This window comes from Notolepis coatsorum (genome assembly GCF_963971535.1).
Source record: "Notolepis coatsorum genome assembly, chromosome: 1".
Lineage (NCBI taxonomy): Eukaryota > Metazoa > Chordata > Actinopteri > Aulopiformes > Paralepididae > Notolepis > Notolepis coatsorum.
Window position 1 is genome coordinate 86,035,181 of NC_140165.1, and position 24,606 is coordinate 86,059,786.

Below are 24,606 nucleotides of genomic sequence, written 5' to 3' on the forward strand. Positions count from 1 at the left end.
AAAAGAAAAATACATATATTTTTTTTTATTTATTGGTGATACAGAAGTTTGGGCTTTCATGAGCTGTAAGACATAATCATCAAAATTAAAACAAATAAAGGCTTGAAATATTTCACTTTGTGTGTAATGAATCTATAATCTACAAGAGTTTCGCTTATTTAATTGAATTACTGAAATAAAATAACTTTTCCACAATATTCTAATTTATCGAGCTGCACCTGTATACACTTTGACTGCTGTTTTGATAGGGTTAAGGTCTTTACTCTTGGCTACATTTGAAAAAGAAACATTAATTAATACGGTCTGTATTGATCGATTTATGATAAAAACAGCAGGGTCCCCCAATTGGGGGACCTTACAGCCTAAGGCGTTAGGGAACAGGCGCACTGTTAGCCTAGATTAGCGTCATTCACTGGAAGTAGGTGTGCCAGTGTAGCCTAGTTACCAACAGTCACGAAATACACTCCAAATACAACTCTAAAACGTTCCTGTAAACATGTTGTGACCTGTGTATTTACCACGTGGAGAAACATTTAAAAATAATAAGACATTTTCATTTTCTAAGCAGATATACTCTGAACTACTGAACGACTGCTGCCTGGGCGCAGTGATTTCCTCACATCAAAAGCCCAGTTTTTCAAAAAAAACAACAGGGGTTTTGAGGTGATGAAATCACTGCGCCCAGGCAGCAGTGGTTAGGCAAAAAATAGTCCCCAGTATATATCTGCTTAGAAAATTTAAATGTCAAAATGTTTTTAAAAAATAATTGCGTGGTAAATACACAGGTCACAACATGTTTACAGGAAGGTTTTGGAGTTGTATTTGGAGTGTATTTTGTGACTGTTGGGAACTAGGCTACACTGGCACACCAATGGACCTGTCTCAAAACCCTGCCCTCTTTTCTTGATCCTCCAATCACAGCTGTCGCTTACCTCTGACTTCCTCGTACAAACTTTGTTTGTTCACTTAAGCTAGGCTAACGATGCGGCTGTTCCCTAAGCCTAATGCATGCACAGAGAAGAAAATGGTATGTATCTGCTTGTCTAACTCCAGGGTAGATGGCAAATAAGCTAATTTTTCCCAAAAAGTTGGTGTGTTCCCTTAAATCATGCTTGTCGATATGCGTTGGAAAAGACAATACCACGGTATAGACGAGAGCTTCAAAACTTGCGTACTTCACCGTTGGATAACAATGGTATATAGTGTCTATTCATATCTCTTACATAAGTAAATTAGTAGAGAACAGGCATTTTGTACATCTATGGTAACAGAGGACTCAGAACTCAATTAGGCTGATATTTACAAGTGTGTGAACATGAAAGAATACTGTCAGTGTAAAAAAAACAATAAAATGTCAAGTTTAAAAAGAAACAAATTTCAGTGTAAAAAGAAAGAAAAATGCCTCAATACATGTTGAGCTGTGAAGCACAACATGTTTTACTGATGGTATGAACAAAGAAATGTAATCAATAGAATGACCACTCCCATAGATCTACATTATCCAATGGTAATCTGGCCGGCACAGCTTTGAATCTGCCATAGCCCGCCATAGAATCTTTGCCATCCGTCACGGAAATCACTGTTGGTTTTTCTAATGAACATTCCAGTCTGTTTGAATGAACATTCCAGTAGCAGCAGAACATTCCAACTGTGTGGGTCATTATAATACAAATCAAAATGCCACGGTTCTATCCATTCAAGTTCTATGGGTTGGAATCTGTGGTCTCAGGTGCAACAGGCCATGGCAACACCACTGCAACACCGGTTCAGGTAAAGTACAGGACAAACCAAATTTAGTTCGAAACAGAGTCGTATTCAAAGGTAAGCCGGTTTTGGTTGATCAAGAAGAAAGTTAGAAAGTATTTGGGGGGGGGGGGGGGGGGGGTTGTGAAACGCTTTAAATAGCATAACACAAGTATAATTTTACCTTGGGCTCTCATTGCCAACATCTGACTGCACTAGTTTACCTTGTTGTGGTGACATTTACATACTTCCTTCCTCGTTCCTTGTCGGTGTCGTTTCCAGAAGTTAACATAAAGCTCACCAGCAACAGCAACACCAGTTCAGACAAGTGCGGTCAAAAGGTACAAATGGAGCCGTGTCCCAGGACAGTTCAGTGGGTATTTGTGAACACGCTCTCTGGGGCCCCAGATTCTTGGAGTTACATCACCAGCGTTACATCACCGATTAGTGGGTTCTCGCTCTTGATTTCTAGCTTTAGGAGAGAGTGGTGCATGTTCACAAATATTGACTGAACCGTCCTGGGGCACAGGAAGAACATGAGTGAATTCTTAAAATTGTGTGACATTCTCCTTCAAGTGGCATAAATTACACGAAGCAAGGTTAGTCAAGGGTTGGCCTCTCCTGTGCTTTACTCTCAACACACCTACGCTAGACACTGTATTTGATCGTTAGCCTATTGCAGCTACGTCTGGGTCGCGACTGGGTGGACTGGCTCCCGGTCTTGACAACACGGCGGTCCGCAGTGTCACTACAGGAGTTGGGGTCCCGCGCGGAGGTCTGTACCCCGGACCAAGGGAGCGCTACGAACAACACGTGCTGCCTTGTGGAACCGTACCTATTTTCCGGGTCGTCGTCGTCCTCTGCCGACAAAGCGGGCCCAGACTGGGGCACCTCTTCATCCCCTGTGGAATCCACAAAGAAAAGAGCATATATGAAATGAAGAGGTAAAAAAAGGAAGCAAAGACGGTGGATAATATAGACGTGTGAGTGAGACGTCTGATGTGCTGCCGTCGCGGTGTTCGCTAATAGGGCTGCGGGTATCGGCGGCGATTTGTGAGGTTTTGATTAATTTGAAGTGGATTTGATGGCGTTTGATTGATGTCATCAGGGAGGGCGGCAACCGCCAATGTTGACGAAAGATATAATTTGATGAACCAAGTTTCCATAGTAGTTCAGCAGAAACTCCATCGTACACATCCACAGAAAAATTAAAATTAAAATATCAATCTTTATCAATTCAATTCAAATTAAACGATTCAGTATTGATTTTGAATAGTTTCTCCCAGCCCTATTTGCACGTCAACGACCGACAGGAAATCAGATGTTGTCTGTTCTAGAATGAAACCGCCTGTAGGGAGACGGCGCTTCACAAGCCGTGTATGGGATGGAGAGGGTCAGAGGTTGTGTCTGATAAGTGGGCGTGGTCTCTCACATAGACACCGTCATGACAGCTGAAAAGGTCTCGTACATAAACCGATTTCCAATGGATGGACAAGTCAGAAAAATGTCAACTCACTGGCCGAATGTTGGTAATGCAGACCTCGACAGTCCAGTACCGGTATATGAATACAGACATTTCTACAGAGCGGGGGGAGGGGGACGAGACATGTCCCATCGGTGCAAATGGAACCTGCTCTGGAGCAACAAGGCGGGAGGGGGCGGTGCCACAGATCATAAGACCTCTCGTGAGTGTCGTAAGGGAGGTCAGCTCCCTCGGAAACTGGCTCCTTAGCTTGAACAAGGTCTTCTAATATCCATTCCTCTCTCTGCTAAGGCAGGGGATTTTGAAAATGGAAAGGAAATCACTAGCCAAAACTAGCCTAGCATTGCAGCGCTGGTCCCCTGACATGACTCCAGTGCACTCCTGTAGTGGAGGAGGCGTAACCCAAACATCTGGTCATTTAGTGTTAGCAATGTGGCTCTTCAAATTAGGCTAGTTTAGCAAAACGTATAATCCTCCTGGAAAACATTGCTTGACCTCTCACCCCAAATGCGGTTTAGACGACAAAATGACTGGCACTTAATTTATCAAAAGATAATACATTTGATTGATTTATTTTAACGGAGCTTGAACCCTTGAGGTCTATTATGACACAAATGTGAATCATTACAGGAAATGATGGGGAGCCATTTAATCTTCCTAATCTACCCCACAAAGCACTCAACATCCTCTTTAGATATTAGCAATCTAAATTCTTTTTGCGGCACACCAAGCCTCTACATAAGATTAAAGACCATGGAGCGAACAGTGTTTCATCATCATGAGCGAACCTGAAGAAGCAGGAAGTGAAACACGTATTTGACTGTGGAATGTGGAAATACTAAAAACTTGAACTGACAAGGTTGTGCTTTTAGCCGAAGACTAGGATGATATGATGAAGATGGGACAAAGCACTGGGAAACAACACCGGTCTGAGATCAGCCTCCCAGCGGTTCATGACAACAACGATCATCTCTAGTCGTATTGTTCTATGCTGACGACTATGTCCTGGGTAAGCAAGAAAGACAAAAAAAAACACGCTTCTTAAAGAGTCAGAAGATGTAGATTAGTTGAGAGAAAAATGAGAGAAAGGTGGCGGGAGAATAACAGGAGGCTGTTTTACCTGTCTAGGATGTGTTCCCTCTGCAGACTGTCAAGGGTAAGTATATGAATTGTTGAGTTGTCTGATGCCACCATTATTAAGAGACATTTTACCAACTTTTAACCTGAATCATATCACCCTGTTATGAGCAGGACATAATGATAAAGACATAAAACGTACCAACGTGTTGTGTGTCTCGAGAGCTCAGCCACATCATTCCCTAGTGGTGGGCAGTATGATACTAACATTTGATTTTTACAATTCTACCGGTGCCACTGTATTTTAACAACGTCATCATTTGTATACTGATTACTAGAATAACGCGTTCTTAACCTAATATCCAAGACGTTAACACATTATTTCGTTTTTACTTAATAGCGAACGTGGGATAATCAAACATGCCATGAGATTGGGGGTCAAACGCTTTTCTGCTGTCAACACATTTGTATTTATTTAAAATCGTGGTAGAACCAATATTTATTTCAATTGCATATTCCACCTCTGGATGGATTTAACATTTGTAAAGTATATTAGCTATATATTGTTGTAAACCTTTTGACATGGATATGGCTAATTAGAGATAACACATAATAATATAATAGGGATGCCCCGATCGGTATCGGCCAGCGATCGGTATCGGCCGATAATCAGTATAAATATGAGATCGGTGAATTTCGATAATGCTTTATTTTCACCGATCGTCGCGGAAAACATGATCCAATTCTCAGCGGAGTTCTCACTCGCTGACTTCTCTCTCAGGCACACAGCTGCTGCTGCTGCAGCGCACTGCCCCTCCCCCTCCTCCTCCCCCTCCCAGAATCCTCATGTCAACAAGCTCCGCCAATAGTCTGCATGAGCAGCTCCGTTAGCTAGGTAGCTAACGTTAGCTCGTTAGCTCACTGTTTAAACGAAATGACCCAGTAAACTAAATAGTTCACTTTAGTTTAATACATGATGCATTGTCTAACGGTATCTAGCCGGCTAGCAGTAGCTACAGATAGCTCCTGATATCAATGTCTTATAACATAATTGACATTATTAGTTTTTGCAGCTGTTGGCTAATTAGCTATCATGCTTGATAACAACACTGCAAACATCTTATACGTTTCAGACCCTGTTAGTCAGAGTATACACACAGGCAGTGGAGCGGTTTGCAGATAGTGAGCATTTTGACTTGTTGCGTGGAGGCGATGTCTTGCAGATAATACAACAACAAGTATAATTAATTATATAATATATAGATTTTATTAAAACATTTTTATATTAAAAAAAAAAAAAAAAAAAAAAAGATTATAAAACCAAAATCGATCGGTATCGGCCGATATGGTTCATAGACGATCGGTGATCGGTATCGGTGGCAACAAACGTGATCGGGGCATCCCTATAATATAATGTTCCCTGTAGTTTTTCAGCATTTAGACACTATTGCTGAACACACTTGTGTTTAGAGATGAATATTTATGATATAGAGCAGTGGTTCACAGGGGGTGCCCAATAGTTAGGGAACAGTTTAATTTCACTATTTTATTTACTAGAAGTTGGGTCAGTGAGAGTCACTATGATCAACAGGTTTCGCTTTATTCACAGGCATCTCAGTTATACGTGCTGGACGTACATTTAAGAATGCATACATGTTATTCCTATGGCCTAAGACCATCCACTAGTGAACATGAGCAGAGTGTGGTATAGAAACTCAAACATTCTGTGGCTCCCATTCATCGTCTATGGAGCAGCTCCAGACTTCTCTGGCTTCTGGCTTTGTGAGAGTAACTCATAGGGCTGGAAGGTCTACCGTCATGGATACATGCAAAGGTCTGGAGTTCTACTATACCATCATCATCCCCAATATATTAATTAGGGATGGGATCGAATATTCGAATATTTGATCCCATATCTACATTTGATTTTCATGTCAGAAAATCGAAAAAGAAAATTGTATTATTATTATATATATTTTTTTTAAGCAAACCATTCTTATTTCATTCCTTTTTATATTTAGAGGCAGCCTAATTTTCATAGCCTAATTGATCTAAAAGATGCACATGCTACTGTTTCTGTTTGTTTATTAAAACCGGTTGATAGAAGTGCTTATTTATGTGCAATACCCTTTGATTTTAATGATCCATCCATTCTATTAAAAAGAATAACTGAATTCAACTGAAACTGAACATTTGAACTGAATTTAAACTGAAACAGAAAATAACTATATATTTTTAATAAAAAAAAAAATGTACTGGTAATATGTTTTTACTTTTTTTTATTATTATTTTTTGGTTGGGGGGGGGGGGGGGGGTCGAATATTCGATCGATTTCGAATAGCACTTTTGCTAGCAAGTCCCATCCCTAATATTAATATTGTAAAAAGAAAATACATATATACACACTTACTGTAAAATGTGTTACTTTCCTCTGTCATAGAAATACCATATTGGAATTCTTAATTTGGGTGGAGTTCCTCTTTAATCATCCAACAAAAGTCTCCCCAGACAGGGGGCCCTTACATAAAATATTATCAAATGGGGGTCTGCGGCTTAACAATTTGGTCATTGATAAAATTATATAGGATGTAAAAAATAGCCTGTTTTAGGAAACCGGTTCATCACTCATCACGTGCCAGAAATAATCATTGCATTGGTGTTGTGGCCGCAGTCTACAGCCTTAGACTAGATTTGATTTAAATGTATTGTCATTATACAAAATGTTACTCCAATCCACGTGGGTAAAATCTAGGGATGCACGATAATTATCGGGCCGATATCAGCAATTATGACGTCATCCCGATAAACCCGATAACGTTATTGATAGCTCCGATAATATAATATATTTTTTGGTAAAAAAGAAATGCGGTGTGGGTGAATTGGGATGAAGGGCGTTTGTTTTTACTGTAGGCTCCTCCCGTTTTGCCAGGTACTGTGGTACGACTGATAGCGTGTGGTTTAGGAAGAGGGCGTTTTACACAAATCCAGCGCTCCCTTTCTTGGCTGTGACGTAGCCACGTAAGTTTCTGAGCAGCGCGGATGTAAACAAAGATGGCGTCAGTAGTGTGGGGAAAAAAGTTTGCTTGCTATTTGTAACAAATGCAATGCAGAAGTTCCACGAGGAGGGAAAAGGGCAACAACTTATAATACATCCAACCTAACACGTCACCTGCAACATCACCACCGCTACGATGGTGTGTTATAGACCACCGCAACACTTCCGGGATTCTGAAATCGAGGAGGAGATTGCGGGGGGGTCAAATGAATGAATGTGGATGAGAGCCTTGACATTAAGTGATTGCCGCTACGGCTGTGGGGGTGCTAGAGACATGATCGAATAGACTTGTATGCACCTGAGTCTCCTGAACACGGCGCGAGACATTCCTAATCGATCAGAACTAAATTGGCAGCGAAAAATACAGTTTTTTTAAGCATCGATTCCCCATGCACATGCGCAGATTGGCCACAGAGTGTGACGCAACGCACATCCACTGGACTGTTCCATTAGAGGGGCATTAGAGGGGGTGTTGTGTTGTGAGAATGATAAGATAGAATTAAATATACAGTAAAAGGAATACAGTACAAATATACAGAAGTCTACAGTAAGTGTAATATTGCACAGTGTTGTGCATGTATAATCAGTAGCTTAGGCTACATAGTAGGCTAATGACAGCCTATTCTAGTCTAGCAGGTGCTGGTATATAGACTAGTAAGGCCTAACAAAATTAATAGTTGGTTTCAGGTTGGTTGTCAGTTTGGCCATGGGTAGGTAGGGAATTTATTTTATTTAATTTTTTTATTTTATTCTTTCCCACGGCGACTATGGATAGGGAATTTCTTTATTTAATTAAAATGTTCACAACAACATGGATGCATGTACTCTGCCAGCATGTTTAATATCCATAATACTAAATGTTTGACTAAGATTTCTATGAAACTTTATTTATATAAAAAAAAAAAAAAAAATTTTTTTTATATAATCTTTTCTAAAAACTCATAAAATATATTGGGTTGCACCTAAATCGGCAGGGTCGGTCGGCAACCTGAAACCAACTATTAATTTTGTTAGGCCTAATGTTGATTTTCAGTCATCTATGACATTTTTTATCTAGGCAAAAAAGTCATATATGTCATATATTATACATCTATACCAGCACCTGCTAGACTAGAATAGGCTGTCATTAGCCTACTATGTAGCCTAAGCTACTGATTATACATGCACAACACTGTGCAATATTACACTTACTGTAGACTTCTGTATATAATTTGTACTGTATTCCTTTTACTGTATATTTAATTCTATCTTATCATTCTCACAACAAAACACCCCCTCTAATGCCCCTCTAATGGAACATTCCAGTGGATGTGCGTTGCGTCACTCTGTGGCCAATCTGCGCATGTGCATGGGGAATTGATGCTTAAAAAACGGTATTTTTCGCTGCCAATTAGTTCTGATCGATTAGGAATGTCTCGCGCCGTGTTCAGGAGACTCAGGCGCATACAAGTCTATTCGATCATGTCTCTAGCACCCCCACAGCCGTAGCGGCAATCACTTAATGTCAAGGCTCTCATCCACATTCATTCATTTGACCCCCCCCCCCCCCCCCCCCCCCCCCCCCCCCCCCGCAATCTCCTCCCCAATTTCAATGTAACGCGGAAGTGTAGTGGTCTATTGTGTTAAAAGCCTACGACGACGCGCGAGCAGCTAAAGCTGCTGCAAATCTAGCCCCTTTCATGACTGTGATGCAACCCTTGGTTGAATACGCAGTCACTTATTGCTCCGTAGTAGCGAGGTTAATTTGCACCACCAAGCACTGCTTAAAAGCTAGCGGCTTGAGCCCTTGGGTAATTTCTGTCAAACTTCTTTAATTTAGCAAACGCCTCGTCAATAGGTACAAGCGCGCGGGTTCCTTTGTAGCTGGCTTTGGATTCACAGCAGCTTTAGCTGCTCGCGCGTCGTCGTAGGCTTTTAACACACCATCGTAGCGGTGGTGATGTTGCAGGTGACTTGTTAGGTTGGATGTATTATAAGTTATTGACGGATTGTGAATTTTCTGATTCAAATTATATTTATTTGGAAAAATAAATATGGTCACTTTATCAGTCAAAACTGTTGTCTTGGCTTTGTTTTGTTTAGTAGTAACGCTCATGTCATGATAAATCTGGTTAGGTCAAAACTACAGGAATATATTTAAAAAAAAGAAATTATAATACAATAAATATCGGTTATCGGTATCGGCCTTGACGAGCATAAAGTTATCGGTATCGGGGTCAAAATCTATATCGTGCACCCCTAGTAAAATCACAACCCCACGCCTCAGGAGAACAGATGGCACCTTCAATCTTTCAACCTAAAGATTTTCTTATGGATTTATTCTCAACCGTGTATGACCAGGCTAGACGGACCATACTTGTAAGTAGAAGAAACACATTGTAGGTTTTGGTCTTTTCATAGGTTATGTTGACCTTGAGAAATTTTTTTATTATGCAGGTATTATTATCCTTTAACTTCACATTAGTAGGCCTGAGCTCTCCTAGTATATTAATCGTTGGTTTGGTTGTAGTCGACCAAAACCTGGGTAATTGCCCATTAGTCGACCAAGAATGTCTCTTGCCACTGTTGTGTTCATGCTGACATGTTGGAAGGAAAGACTCACCAGACGACTGTTGGAAAGCCGCTGCTCCCAGAAAGGTCACGTCCTCTGTGATGGGTTTCATCCTCTGGACATCGTCGTCGCTCTCAGAGTCCGTGCCCATGTAAGCATCATCCTCGTTCGATGAGGTTGATGTGTCTTTCTCTTCCTGTTGCGAGGCGACTACATCCTTCCGCTTCCTGTTCCACGTTCTACCCTCTGTCCCAACTCTGGTGTCCGCCTCTCCCATGACTATACGGGACTTCTCCACCGGTCCATCCAAGGAGTCGTCATCATCATGAGGGGAACCCGTACCGCTGCCAATGCGCATCTTGACTCTTCGGTCACTCTGGTCAGGATCGGAGGAATAGTCGACCGTCTTGCGCTTGCGGAGAATTCTTTCAGGCGAGACGATCGTGTTCCTGTTGAGTCCGAAGAGGCATCTCTTGGTCACCCGACTCGATCCCTCGTCGCTCTCGGCCTCGTCTGAGCTTTGCTCCATAGCCGCTCGCTCAAGCAGAGTCTGAGGGATTTCATCCGAGTCGGAGTCTTCGCTCTGTCCGCCTGGCACGCCATCATCCTCAGGCTCACTGGGGCTGGGCGGCGCTGCAGTGGAGTTGTCCTCTGGGGCCGACTCGCTCTCACTGTCGACCGCAGAGAGGGGAGGCTTCGCATTGACCTCGCTCGGCCGGCGCAGAGGTGTGGTCTTCACTCGAGGTGACCGCCTATTCTCACATTCCTCCTCTGTGGTCTTCACTCGAGGTGACGGCCTATTTTCACATTCCTCCTCCATGTGTGAGGAGTCCTTCTCCTCAGCAAGGATTTCTTCCTTTCTCTCTCGGTCAGCTGGAACATATTCAGCCTCTCCCTCTGCTTCATCGTCTTGTTCTTTTTCTTCCTCGTCTACCACCTCATACACATCGTCCTCCTCATCCTCCTCCCCCATCTGTACATCTGTGTCGGATGACGAAGCAGTGGAGGGCGGCTGCTGTTCACTGGACATAGGCGTGAGTTTCACGACCAGTTCTTTAGTCATGTTTACTGTACTTTCACCATGCTTCAGGACAATTGTACACGGTCTGGTTTGATCTCCAAGGCCTTTCATGTGGAAGGAACGCGGCTTCACATCATCCGCAGAGCCCTTTGAGTCAGAATCATCCACTTCCAGACGCCCAGCGACAAGCTTCTGCAAAACCTCCAGGCATCTTCCATCAGAGACATCCAGCTTAATGTCTTGTGCTTGTTGATCTGTGTCCAAGTTGTCAGTGTTTAAGTTCTCCCAACAGTTCAACAAGCCTGTGGCCCTGAGCTTTTCCTTGAGGCCTTCCTCGAGGGCAACATGACTCTTCTGCAGATGTTTCAGCACGGACAGAAAAGACTTCACATGCAAAAGCGTAACACCAGACGTTTGCTTGACCTTCGTGTCCCGCTGAATGAAATTCACAAACTGCCTGTTCACCGTGTTTGTGGATTCGATCAACTGTTTGGTTTTTATGAGGAGATCCAGTGGGATCTGCTGTGTGCTGCTGTTAACCAACAGATTACCGTCCAGGACACTGAGGTGACATGGATCGGAGGCCATGCCTTGAGGAAGCCTCGACAGGTGGTCAAACAGTCCAGATTTATCCACCTCCCCCCGAGGCCTCTGGTGATGCTGATGTCCGAGACGGTCCAGGTTGGAGAGGACCCGACTGCAGGTCACCACCAGGTTAATGAGGGGCTCCGGACCGCAGACGTAACAGTTCCACTGGCGCTTCTCGTCCAGGATCCCGGACAGCTCCTTCCTGCCGAAGTTTCGCAGGATGCACTTCTTACAAAAGGCGTTGGTACAGAAGTCACAGCAGATCAAGTTGCCTCCTTCTGCACACCACCTGTAGGACAAGAATGAAGACATGAGGGATTCTTCTTCTGCACACCAGCTGTAGGACATTTTAAATGAAGACGTTAGGGACAGGGAATTCTTCCTATTATTATTTTAAGAAAAGATAACTTCTAAGATCCAAAAATCTTATTTTTCAGTGATATTTGTCACAAACTACAAATCTACAGATCAAACTCTTCAAGAATCTATATGTGAATATACCCCACATTGACAACGGCTTTAACACATTCTGTGCCATGCAGTTTGCCCATCTTATACCACTCTCTGCCAGTGCTGTAAGCCTATGGAGTCGCTCACCTTCTTTGCAGGGCTATAACTTTTTAAATAATATAGCTATATCGACATTACTATGGCCCATTCAACATCGGGTATCTATCGTTCCGGATGTGGGAACGTTATATTTTTCCATTCATACATTGTCGTGTTAGTACCGTCATGAATATAAGTATTTTTTGGAGTGTATAGCAGTAATTCCTAGAATGTGAGTTATAGGCCCTGACGCATATTACACATAATCGATTGCCGTTTCGTTCCTATACACGCTATATTAAAAAATTCAAATGCATATGCTCGGTATACATTATGCTCCATCATGTGTGAAGGAAGGGGGGGGTTGTTTATGATTCCTTGATCGTCAGTCTGCTTTCCTTAGTAAGACATCATACGTTGAGCAGATGGATTGCAATGAAATAAATGGACAAGCTGGAATCGCTGGAATTAACGTTAGATTCCTCTTACCTGTGGCCGATGCGTCTGGTGAAAAGAAATTCCAATTATTTGATGTTGATCTGCTATATCCATTTTCCGTTTGTATGACGCAATAAACGCCGAAAGCATATTGATTCTTGCGTCTCGAAAGCGATCAAATGCACTCAAGTGTTTGTCTTGATCAACATAACAAGATATCTCTGCCGGAGGATTTTCCCCGATGCACAGAGCGCCACATCCGGTTTAGAGTGGAGTGCAACTCGCCCGAAATCCACCAGGCGGCGGTATTGAGGCATTGAAATATCAGACAGGGTCCAGCTGGCTCCCAGAGCCTTCCTGGATGAATTATGAATGCCAATAGCGAATAAAGGAAATAACGATCATAAAAAAGAGTAAAGTCGTTGTTGGCGTTATTCGATTGGCGGGCAATAACAAGTAAACTCGTTTTTGGCACAAGATGTGTTAAGATTTTATGATAGACAAAAAATCAAAACCTTGCAATATCAAATAAAACATCACAATAACAAAACTAAAATAAAAAAAATAGCTGCCACAGCTAGGGATGGGTACCTTTCACATTTGAACCGATACGGTACCAGTACCTGTGAATCGATACCGGTACCCAACGGTACCTTTTTTTTGGTACTTTAGTCTCCAAACTTCAAATAACTACAATTGACCGTTTTCGGCTTGCCATTGCTCCGACTGCTTTGTTGTTATGCTAGGTATATTGTGCGTGTGAACGTTGACATGAAAAGAAAATTAAAAAAAATATATATATTTTATTTTTTATTTTTGGTATCTCACTTGAATCGATACTCTGTAGTACCGACGTGTTTGGGTTCGGTACCTTAAAAGCAGGGGAGGAAACTAACTTTTTGGCTTACCAGCCAACTGGCGAGTATCTGATTTTTTTTACCAGCCAAACAGATTTTTTACCAGACAAAAAAAATCGCTAATTGTGATAATTACTTCTTTGTATGTCTTCGTCTAAATAGATTTTCAATCATAGTAAAATAATCACACCGTGTCTCTACCCTTTAAAATATTTATTAGCATAAAACATTAATCTCTACTCTTCACAATATTAGCATAAAACATATTAACATGAAAGAGGTATCTATTCTGGACTGGGTTGGGCTGAACTGGGCAGTGAAAGATGCTGGGTTGGACTGGGTTGGGCAGTGAAAGAAAAAAACCGAAGTATGTTGTGAAGTGTATAGATAGATGTGAAATGTATAGATGTAGGAGTAGTCTATCTGTATGTCATGTTATGATGAATTGAAAATGGGGGACCCTGATGTAAACAAGACGAAAGTCTTTCTCTGGGCTGCATCCCCTTAACAATTGTGTGTATTGAGCTGTACTGTATTGTACCCATTCTGCAATCTGTTAATAAAGTTTTCAATCAATCAATCAAGTTAACTTTGAACCTCGGTTGTCAAGCCGCGTCAATGTTGTGTATGCATCTGGGTAGGCACACTGTGCCTTTAAGACAGCACGGTGGTCTTACGACAGTGCTGTGAAGTACCGTCAAGTGTTGTGGTAACGTCAGTTGGGTTGGTGTGCTGTTGTGCACAGTGCACTGGTTGAGCTTAGCTAGCCCCTTTCGTGACTGCGATGTGCAAGCCAGGGGCTTTTGAGCATGAAATAAAATGTCTAACCTTACGTCGTAGTCCGGTGCTTTTTTGGAAACATTATAGTCATAACAGATGGCTGCTTTGAGCACACAGGGCTAACGTTAGCTAGCAAGCAGCTATCGCTAAAACGCTAACTAGAAGCTAACCACTGTATACAGTTCCAGTAGACTAACATTACACCTCTGTGATTTAAATGTGTCCTTAGTAACTTATACTCGAGGGTTGTGCTAGGGTTGGATGCAGTTCCCCGTTGGTCAGTCTGTCTGTTTTCCATCTTCTGCTGTGTTTAACGTTATCCGTTTGAGAGTGCTCCTGATGGCTAGCCTAGTAACGCAGGACTTTTATCATTATATGTCCGCGGGTTGGCCAGTACTGCGCGAACTTTTATTAAACATTATATGTCCGCGGGTGGTCTTGTGCAGTGCTCTCGTATACTCGCCAGACTGGCGAGTGGTCTTCATGAATCACTCGCCAAACGTAAAAAATACTCGCATTTGGCGAGTAAAGTGGCCTAATTTCCTCCCCTGCTTAAAAGTACCAAATTCGGTACCCATCCCTAGCCCCTTTTATCCATTGGGCATGAACACAAACTGTCTCACACATACTTGACCTCCATGCCAAATTTCAGCCTCTTAGGGGCAAAACCTGTGGCGGCTCGAGAGTGGAGAGATCTTTGTGGACCGACCAACCAACTGACAGTGACCTACTGTATAGAGCTGTTGGTCGCAGCTAAAAATAACTGCATAGAATATAAGAACAAACACAGATCAAGAAAAGTATGTTTTGATGGAGTGATTTAAATTATGATAGTGATTTGACCTGAGTTCATAGGTAGGGTTTCACCAAGCCTGGGAGTCCTAATGGCAAAAAATCGAGTTGTAGTGTCAAATTTCCCTCTGGGTGATTAAAGTATTTATATTCTAAAAGGGTCACTGTCACAAGTATAATATAATAAAAAAAAGAAAAAAAAAGTGCAAGTATAAATATATATATATATATATATATATATATACATTGTTAAACAAATTAAATGGTAAACAGGCTGAATTTATATAGCACTTATATAGCACCAAAGCGCTTTACAACTTATGCCTCACATTCACCCATTCACTCACCGGCCAACCTGCTCATCGGGAGCAGTTAGGGGTTAAGTATCTTGCTCAAGGACACTGACACACTGCCTAAAATAAGCACCCGCCAAGCGCCAAATGCGTGTAGATTTAAGGTTTGGCGAGTAAAAATGAGAGGTCTGCCCACCACCTGGCGTGTAGTTCATATCGATACTCTTATTTTGAAAATCCTGTGCGGGTCTAATTTCCGCCCCAAGCGCAGCTCCAGTCATAATATCTATGGCTCCGTCAGCTAACAACATTCGGCTCATATGATACTCTTATTTTGAAAAACCCTGTAGCAACTTAGATTAAATTAGTTTAAGATATTGAACTGTAGTTGCATTAAACAGGTCGTTATTCAATAGATTAAATTAGTTTAAGAATTAAAAGAAATTCAAAAAAATAAATAAATAAATAAATTAGTTTAACCCTTCTGCCCCTTAGCGACTATTTTGTGTTTTTTGCCTATATTTTTTGTGTTTCTGTGTACAACGATGGCTGTGTTGATTATTATGTCATGAAATTGTGTCCGTTTGCTTATTTTCCATATATTCACAGAATTTGAAAAGATTAGATTTTGAAACACTAACACAAAAGTTAACAATAGCTTTCAAACCGTCCAAAATCGTTTATTTCTTGCCATTAGGGTTAGGGTTACCCAGACAGAAAGATTAGGAGAAGGTAAAATCTCATCCCTGTGCCCGTGCCCACCCAAACACTTGCTCAACAGTCCCCTAACATAACCCTAACCCCAACCCTAACCCTAACCCCAACCCCAACCCTAACCCCAACCCTACAAACGGAAATATTTGGAATCTTTGATAGATATGTTGAGTTAGGTTCATAGTGGTATTCATAAAAAAAGAATTGGAACGAAATATTACAAATTAAGTTTTTTATGACCTTGAACGTGATGCAATCTTTTCATGCACTAAGGTGACAACTCTGCAAAATCGTTAGGGGGGCATAAGAGTTAAGAGAATCTCAAATACATTATTTAAAGACAATGAAGTCACTAGTCGGGACTCAGGACAGGAGTATATTATAGTAAACTGAGGATTACTGAGGATTGACAGATAATGTTGATATTCAAATATAAAAAAAGTTACGAGAGGAGTGGAAGTTTGAAGACAGACTAGACTACAATATGATGCAGGGGTGGTGAGTTGAAACAGTGTGTGTGTGTGTGTGTGTCCCGAGTGTTTCAATAAATTATTTGCATTTAAAACTATTAACGCTGACTCATTCCTTCAGTCCACTCAAAATTATGCTAATATTCCTTATGTTGTTTATGATATTAATTGAAAATAGCATACGAGAGTATCATATAGTAATAATAACACATGGCTATATACTAAAAAGCTATTTATAATTTTTGGCTTGTAAAAAATCTGCCTGGCTGGTAGTTTTTCAAATCTACCAGCCAAATGGCTGGTAAGTCAAAAAGTTAAGTTTGTTCCCTGCACACTGCAGAGGAGCAGGAGCTTCCGATTACCAGACGACTGCTCTACCTCCTGAGCCACAGTCGCCCCTACATACATCCACAGATAAAGGTGCAGAATAAAAGTGGTGATTTTATCCCCTCCCTACTTCCCAACGTGGAAAGCACCCGGATAAAAGTAGGGATGGGTATCGTTAGGATTTTATCGATACTACTACTCTTATCGATACTGCTTAACGGTTCGGTACTTTATCAATACTCTTATCGGTTCTTTTTGGTTCTTTTTTTGCAAGAAAAAAAGACAATTAATTAAGAACAGAATCAACATTGCTTTATTATTTATAAATACAACTTTATAAATAAGTATTATAAATAAATATAATTTCTTCAGCAACAGCAGCAGCAATGTTCTTTTATATAACTTTATAAATAAATATAATAAATGAATATAATTTCTTCAGCAACAGCAGCAACAATGTTTTAAATGTGTCTGACTCTGAATTATAAACTTTTTATAATAAACAACAAATGCAAAACGCTAACAGAACTGTGACACTCGTTCACCCTATCCTCTGTCATCCTTCCTCTAGCTGCTAGGGTGAAAGGACTTTGGGTGGTGGAGGGAGGTAGAGGGAAGATGTGTGGTGGCCCTGGGCTCACTGGCCTGGGACACATTGGTGGCTGACGCCTCAGCTTGACGATCTATAAAAAGTTTAGATTGTAGTATTTGTAGCTAAACAATTATTTTGTTTATTAGCCTATTTGTAATAATTCGTTATTAGCCTAGGAAACTCCGTATCTTGGCTTACCGGCGGCAGTGGACGTGGATGCAGATGGAACACTGCACGCAAGGCAGTCGAATACGCGCATTTCTGCACACTAATATCATGTTTTGCCAACAGATGTTTTGATAAATTGCTCGTATTGCCACCCTTACTGGCAAATGTTTTGTTGCACTTGTGGCAACGTGCGTTGTATATCCATACTTTCTTTAGAACGCTTCGCTCTATCCGCCATCACGAGTCACGGTGCATGCAGACTCAGAGCCGTCTGTGTCTGTGTGCAGCGCGCTTCAGCACAGAGAACTTTCATTAAGGAGTACCCGTATGTAGCACTACTAGCGAGCGACTCGCGAGGAGTGTGTGTAATAATGACTCGCTGTGGCTCGCTTCTCGTGCAGAGACAGAGAGAGGATAGATCGTTTGCAACTTTTAAATAATAATAATAATAATAATAATAATAATAATTTCTCTAGAGTATCGATAGCAGTACCGAGGACGTCGGAGCTTATAAATACTCCGGTATTTTCTAATATAGTACCGGTTCCCGTTTAAAACCGGGGTCCGGGGGGCATCCCTAGATGAAAGTGCTGCTAGTTGAGACGTGCTGGTGCTTTAGTGGGACATGTAGTGATGTCATCTATTGCACCTTTAACCATTTCACTGCCGCACTACCAAACGGTTAACCCTTTCACTGCCACATGACAGCAGGTTAACCCTTTCACTATCACACTACAGACGATCACACTACAGACGGTTAACCTAGCATAACGTATTGATGATAATATACATTCTACATGCTGTTGTGACATGTTAGTGATGTTAATACTTGAATATGCAAATTTTATACAACAGTCAAAAAAATATTGATTAATAACCAGGTGGCATTTCGGGACCGGTACCGTCGGGTGGAACAGGTTAACCTTCTGTAGTGTGGTAGTGAAAGGGTTCAAATAAGAAAATATACAATTAGAAAATATGGGAATAAAACCATCATACCTGCATTGTTCGTCCAGCCCATCGCAATCCTTGCTTATGTCATCACTTGAGTAATACCTGAAGCAAGACTGATCGAACGACAGTATTTAATACAGACAAATACAGACAGTTGAGAACAAAAGGTTACTAAGTGAAATGGTCATTTAAAGGGATAGCACACATTTAGATTGTCACAAACTGGGAATCGTTTCAGTCAACACTTGTACCAGTGTTTTGTGTTTTTAGTTGTTGGAAAAAATCCAATCTTTGTCCTCAGATCAGATCTAAAGAAAGTGCATTAAAAGGTGTCCAAAATAGTTTTCTTGTAAACGCCTCGCTTTTGTTTATATTCACATTCCACCCAACTATAGAGTTTTCTCTTGTTTTCCATAGTCTATAAACTGAATAAACCGTGTAGAACATTTGCAAACGTCCATTTTTGCTGTTTTCTTTGATCTCGCAATGTTTATAATCCCATCTGTGTTAACTTTCACTTTTGGCAAAGTTGTAATGAGTCCAGTCTCCTTTGATTGACAGCCAGTTGAGCTTGTTATATCTCAAAGGAGATTGTATACTATAGAGTATAGACCAGGGATCGGCAATAGGCGGCCCGCGGGCCGAAATGGGCCCGCCAGCAATCATTTCTGGCCCGTCAGGTTATTTTGAGAATATGATGTTTATTTTACGCGCAGGAAATATTCACTCGTCGTGACGCCAGAGTGTCTTTGTGAAGCTGTATATATCTATTCATCATATCTATGGCTGTCACTATAGCCAATTGAAATGCTAGAAATGGTCACGTGGACTGGGAGAACCAATGGAATTTCACTTTCACTTCCGCGTTTGAGATGCCATCATGCGCGTGAACGTTTGCAAAAACAAAACAAACGTCTTTGGATAACTTCTTTGCAACTGGGAAATACCAACTGATGAGCCAGAAGAGGAGCCTACGACCTATAAAGCTTATTTTAATAAACAAGAGTCATACTTAAATTTGACATGTTTCAAACATTGGCTTTTGGAGGACCGAAACAATAATAAGCAACCGGTGACTCTCGCGTGTTGACATGGCAACACGAGGCAATGAAGCAAGCAACTGTGTTCAAGTTGGGTGGGCATTCAACGCGAGTGGACATTTGACATGTTTCAAACATGAGCATGGATTTTGGAGGACCGAAGCAAAAACAATAATAAGCCCAGGGCAGGGCTGCCTGCATTATGGTGAGTGTTGTGTTTTAATAATAATAATACATTCGATGTATAATACACCCGCCTTGGTGCTTCAAATCAAATGCACCCTACTGATCTGTTCATTTGTTATAATAATAATAATACATTCGATGTATAATACACCCGCTGTGGTGCTTCAAATCAAATGCACCCTACTGATCTGTTCATGTTATACTAATAATAATACATTCGATTTATAATGCGAGCACCTGCATTAAAATCAAATGACTGATCTGTTCATGTGTTATGCACTGTGTGAGAGGCACTTTATAATAGAAAAAAAGACAGTGCAAACATGTATATGTCGGTTTTTTTGACAGAGTTAAAAAAAATTCACTATCATTGGCCCGCCACACAATGGCTTGGGGAAAATTTGGCCCGTGGGCAAACCTAATTGCCGACCCCTGGTATAGACCAATCAATTTGGCCGGCCCTCAGTCCAATGTTGGGTCCCCAAATTGGCCCTCGGTCATCAAACCCCCTGCTAATGACACGTGTAAACTCAAGGTGGGGAAATCTCACCTTGCAGATGAGCACGTTGAGAACAGGATGTTGGTAGAGGGAGTCTTTCTGGAAGTGGTCGACTTGTCGCCCACACGCTGTGCAACTCACAATTCCCATGTGTTCACGTCCTAACAAACATGCACACACAAAATTAACATTTTCATTGGTTAATAAACTGGCTAACTTGCCTAAGTAAATGATTAGTTATGACAAGCTCACACACAAAATCCAAAATCAACAACCGAAAAAAGGAATAGGCTGAAGCACATGCTTATTTTTGCCTATCCTTGACAAATTCTTAAAAACTAAATATATTTTAATATAAAGATTTTTTTTTTTAAATATGCTGCAAGATATAATTTCTTTAAAGAAAAAAAAAGTTAGACATACCAGTTGAACACCACAGATACCACAAATTCTTCTATGAAAGAGAGACATCGAGAGGTTTTGTATCAGGTTTTTATTATCAATTACTAACGTCCTCGTATGAAACCCTCCAACTAGACTGTCTGGAGGAGGGATATACCAGACCTGGAAAGTGACTTTGATTGGCAAGGAGCATGGGCAAATGTCCGTCTTACATCAAGGAACCCGGACCATCAACAAATCAATCTTAACTATATTCACAGGACATACTTGACTCCTATAAGACTGAACAGAATGGGTCTTAAACAAGACTCAAAATGCTCCCAATGTACAAATGGAGACGAAGGGACTGGAGACTGCCCACCAGTTAAGGCATTCTGGAAAGATGTGACCCATCAATTATCAAAACTCGTATCTTGGAATATACCAGTACACCCCTCTGTATTACTATTGAATGATGTTTTTGAGTTTGCAGTAAATCCACAGCTAAAGAGATTGGTTTTATCGGGTATCACAGTAGCTAAAAAAACTGATCGCATCACGCTGGTTTCAACCGGAAAAAATTTGCCGGAAGGTTTGGTTTCTTACATATCTCGATGTGATTTATCAAGAAATATCTACAGCAAGAATTCTGGGTCTCAACGAATCCAAAATGTCAATGTGGTTAGAAGTGGTGGAGAGAATAAAAGCTAGCTTATAATGGTAGTGTCTGGTTAGGAGTGAGGGATAATGGAGGTACTATCCAAGGAGGGGTCCGGGAGGGGGGGTTCGAGCTGGAGCATATGTGTGTAGGGTTTTAGATAATAGGTATTAGGGGTATATCCTGTATAAGACATTGGTATAATTGGTAATTTCGTTGGATATACACTGTATACGGTAAAATATTATTATATACTTTTTTTTGTTTTCCGTTTCTGTACTTGCATGTCATTTTAGCCACCTTAATTGTTAGTTTCAGTATGCATTGTGTGTCGAGTACTGACTTTTAATAATTTTGTTTTGCAATAATAAAAAAAAAAAAAAAATTTGATGTTTTACACAAAACTGTACTCCTGAATTATTTTATCCTTTAAGGCTTTTTTAAATCTCACCTGAGAAGTACACAACTTCAACCCGTCACTAAGGCTATTCCATAATTTAACTCCCAAAATTTAAACACATCTAGCTTTTACATTAGTTCTTAAGAATACATAACCAGGGCTGTACGCTAAGCTTTTTCACTAGGGGCACACTTGCCCCTAAATGAGAAATTTAGGGGCAAAGAATATTTTTTAGGGGCAAATTTTTAAATAACTATTTTACCATTATAGTAGGGCTGGGCGATACAGCCTCTAAATGATATCGCGATATTTTGACATTTCCTCTAAAGCACTTAAAAATGCTTGATTTAACCCTTTGATGCATACAGTCACGCCAATATGATGATTATAATAAGTCCCTGCAACATATGTTAGCATTATTAAACCATGAAGATGCTTTAAAAATTATTTAATGAAAATGAGTAGTCTACTGAAAAATTATTTACATCCAAGACAATTTATATAAAAACTCTTGGGTGCCTTAAGAATTTTACACAGTACTGTGTTTTCTATCCACTTGACTATACCTTGTAACCGGTAGAGCAGCTCTAAAATAGCAATAGCAATAGCCAGGCTCCACAACAGGGGGCAGCGACAGCTGCCAGACATTGATCTAGGTCTTATTGGAACCCAAGGAGGACAATACACTACCTAAAGCATACTGCACCTTGTGACACTGAATACTGGAATATATATTTCATATTTCATTTAGTTAGATTTAAATTATAATTATATTGACCAAATTGTTTACCCCATGCTCAGTATATTCTTACTGTATTTATTTCTGTATATTTTATTTCATTTCATTTTATCCTATTTTATTTTACTCTACTCTTATCCTAGGCAACTTGATTTGATTTGTGTTATTATTCTAATTTGTGACCTGTCCTGTCTAAATGTTTAAATGTTGAGCGATTTGCAGTGTCTAATTTCCCACGGGATAATAAAAGTATTTCTATTCTATTCTATTCTATGATGTAACCACAGCGCGACTATTTCACTGCATTTGCCCCTAAAAATAGATAGAATTAGTCATAGATAATAGATATGTGCAAACTGGAAAAAGTTATTTGGAGGCTTCGCGCAGTGGGCGTGTCAACACGCAATTGTCATTTCATAATAAACACATATCACTGCGGCACACAGCAAGTTTCAATTTCAGTTTGTGGCATTTTTAACCAGTGGAGAAAGGGAAGAGATTTCCCTATCGTTTTTCTTATATAAATTATTCTACGTTAATAAAACATACCTGGTGATCAACTACAGTTTGCCGTGAACATTATGATATGTGTGTAGTGTTCGGATAACGACGGCTGGATTTAGCGAAAAGCATGCAGCTGCAGAGCCGCAGAGCGGGGCCTCTGTGCCTGCACAGTGCAATACTCCAATTCAGCCATTGGCAATTCAGCCGTTGGGTGGGGGGCGCTGTTGAGCGGGCCTGTGACCGGACCTGAAAGCGTCCCTGCTCTGCGGCTCTGCAGTTGCATACTATTGGGATTCGTTGGGAGCAGCACGGAGTCTCAACTCGGGACTTGTTTTATTTGGAATTTAATGACTGTATACGCAAAAGTAGCCTAGTTTTAAGTTAAAATATTATAAATCTACATGCCTTTTGTATCCAATTTGTATGGATTAATTAAGGAGTGAAATGCGAATGAAGGGTTGAAATCAGTACTCGCAAGCTTGCCCCCAGATATTATTTTAAACTCGCACGGACTAAATTAGGGCGCAATTTGCGACCATCTCGTCGCAGTGTACAGCCCTGATAACCCTCTTAAATTATACTTTCCTTCTCTTGGTTTAAAGAGACATTGAATACAAACTGGTAGGCTTTTACTCTTAGCAGGAAAAATTATTTCCAAGGTTTTTATGTACACCATATCTACAAATTTTTAAGTGCAGGACTTTATGAATAATGGCATTTGTCGATTCAAGGTAACTAGCTTTGTTTATTATTCTAATAGCTATTTTCTGTAGTTTAACTCAATCTCCGCCAACCACGTATATATACATGTTTGCTCGCCATGTGTTGAACACCAATCACGTATATATACGTTATTAGATCGGTTGATCTTTTTCCTTTGATCCCTGTGCTACAGACTTTGGCACAGCCACATACACTTGAACTGCAATGCCGATCGAATATCACCAGATGGCAGTATCGTCTACCATTTGAACTCGGATAGGAAGGCAGGAAGGCAGCATTATCGCCATTGAATGCATCAGGCATCGAGACTGGCTCTGTGGGGAGGAGCTCTCCCAAAGCAAGCAGATCCGTCGCCTCAAAACCGAGTGTCCAGTAAACGTGTAATTACATATAAACTTGTAATCGCGATCGCCGATGGGATCATTGGAATTATTCTTCTTGGATTACCTTCTGGCTAAGGTAAGAACCCCCTACGTATATTTGACCGAACGTGGAACATGTTTATGTAACTATGGCAGTGGCTTGCTGTACCGGTCATAAATGAGGCTTTTTCTAACGATCGGATTTTCGGGGTAAGACTACCTCAGCCCCCCTTGATGAGTTTGTGAAGGTACATATGTACATGTTATATACCTTTGATTTGAGAGTAATTGGGGGTTCAGGGAATGAACCAGAACGATTCGGGCTTATTGCATAAAAAGTGTCCCCTCGCGGATCTACGGAAAAAGTGGATTCTTCCGGAAATAGGCAATGTTCAGCGTGTAATAAACTACAGTGTGTAGAAACTAGGGCTGAGCCCATACGTTCGAACCTTTGTTGGTTACGTTGGCATTTGAATTCTAAATCAACATTCGAATTTTTTATTTTTAATAAAAGTTTTTATACCGGTATATATATTTCTTTTATGTGTCTATTCATTCTGTTTAAACCAATGGGTTTTTTCTTCACAGTTGCAGATAAAGATTAGGCTACACTAATATTATAGTATTAAAACTGATGAGTTCATTCATTAAAGAAAGTTGAT

The 24,606-nt window shown here is 40.7% G+C and overlaps 1 protein-coding gene across 2 annotated transcripts in view; it reads right to left on the reverse strand.

Annotated features, from left to right (window-relative positions):
• Positions 1 to 24,606, reverse strand: part of LOC311227408 (transcriptional regulator ATRX-like) — a 183,642-nt gene that overhangs the window by 133,734 nt on the left and 25,302 nt on the right. For both annotated transcript variants that reach the window (XM_084313034.1, XM_084313033.1), the window contains exons 7-10: positions 20,229 to 20,338; positions 18,498 to 18,565; positions 9,961 to 11,807; positions 2,579 to 2,645 (exon numbers count right to left, since the gene is read on the reverse strand). In XM_084313034.1, the coding sequence (XP_084169160.1) occupies positions 2,579 to 2,645; positions 9,961 to 11,807; positions 18,498 to 18,565; positions 20,229 to 20,338 (2,092 nt within the window). The remainder of the gene's footprint in view (positions 1 to 2,578; positions 2,646 to 9,960; positions 11,808 to 18,497; positions 18,566 to 20,228; positions 20,339 to 24,606) is intronic.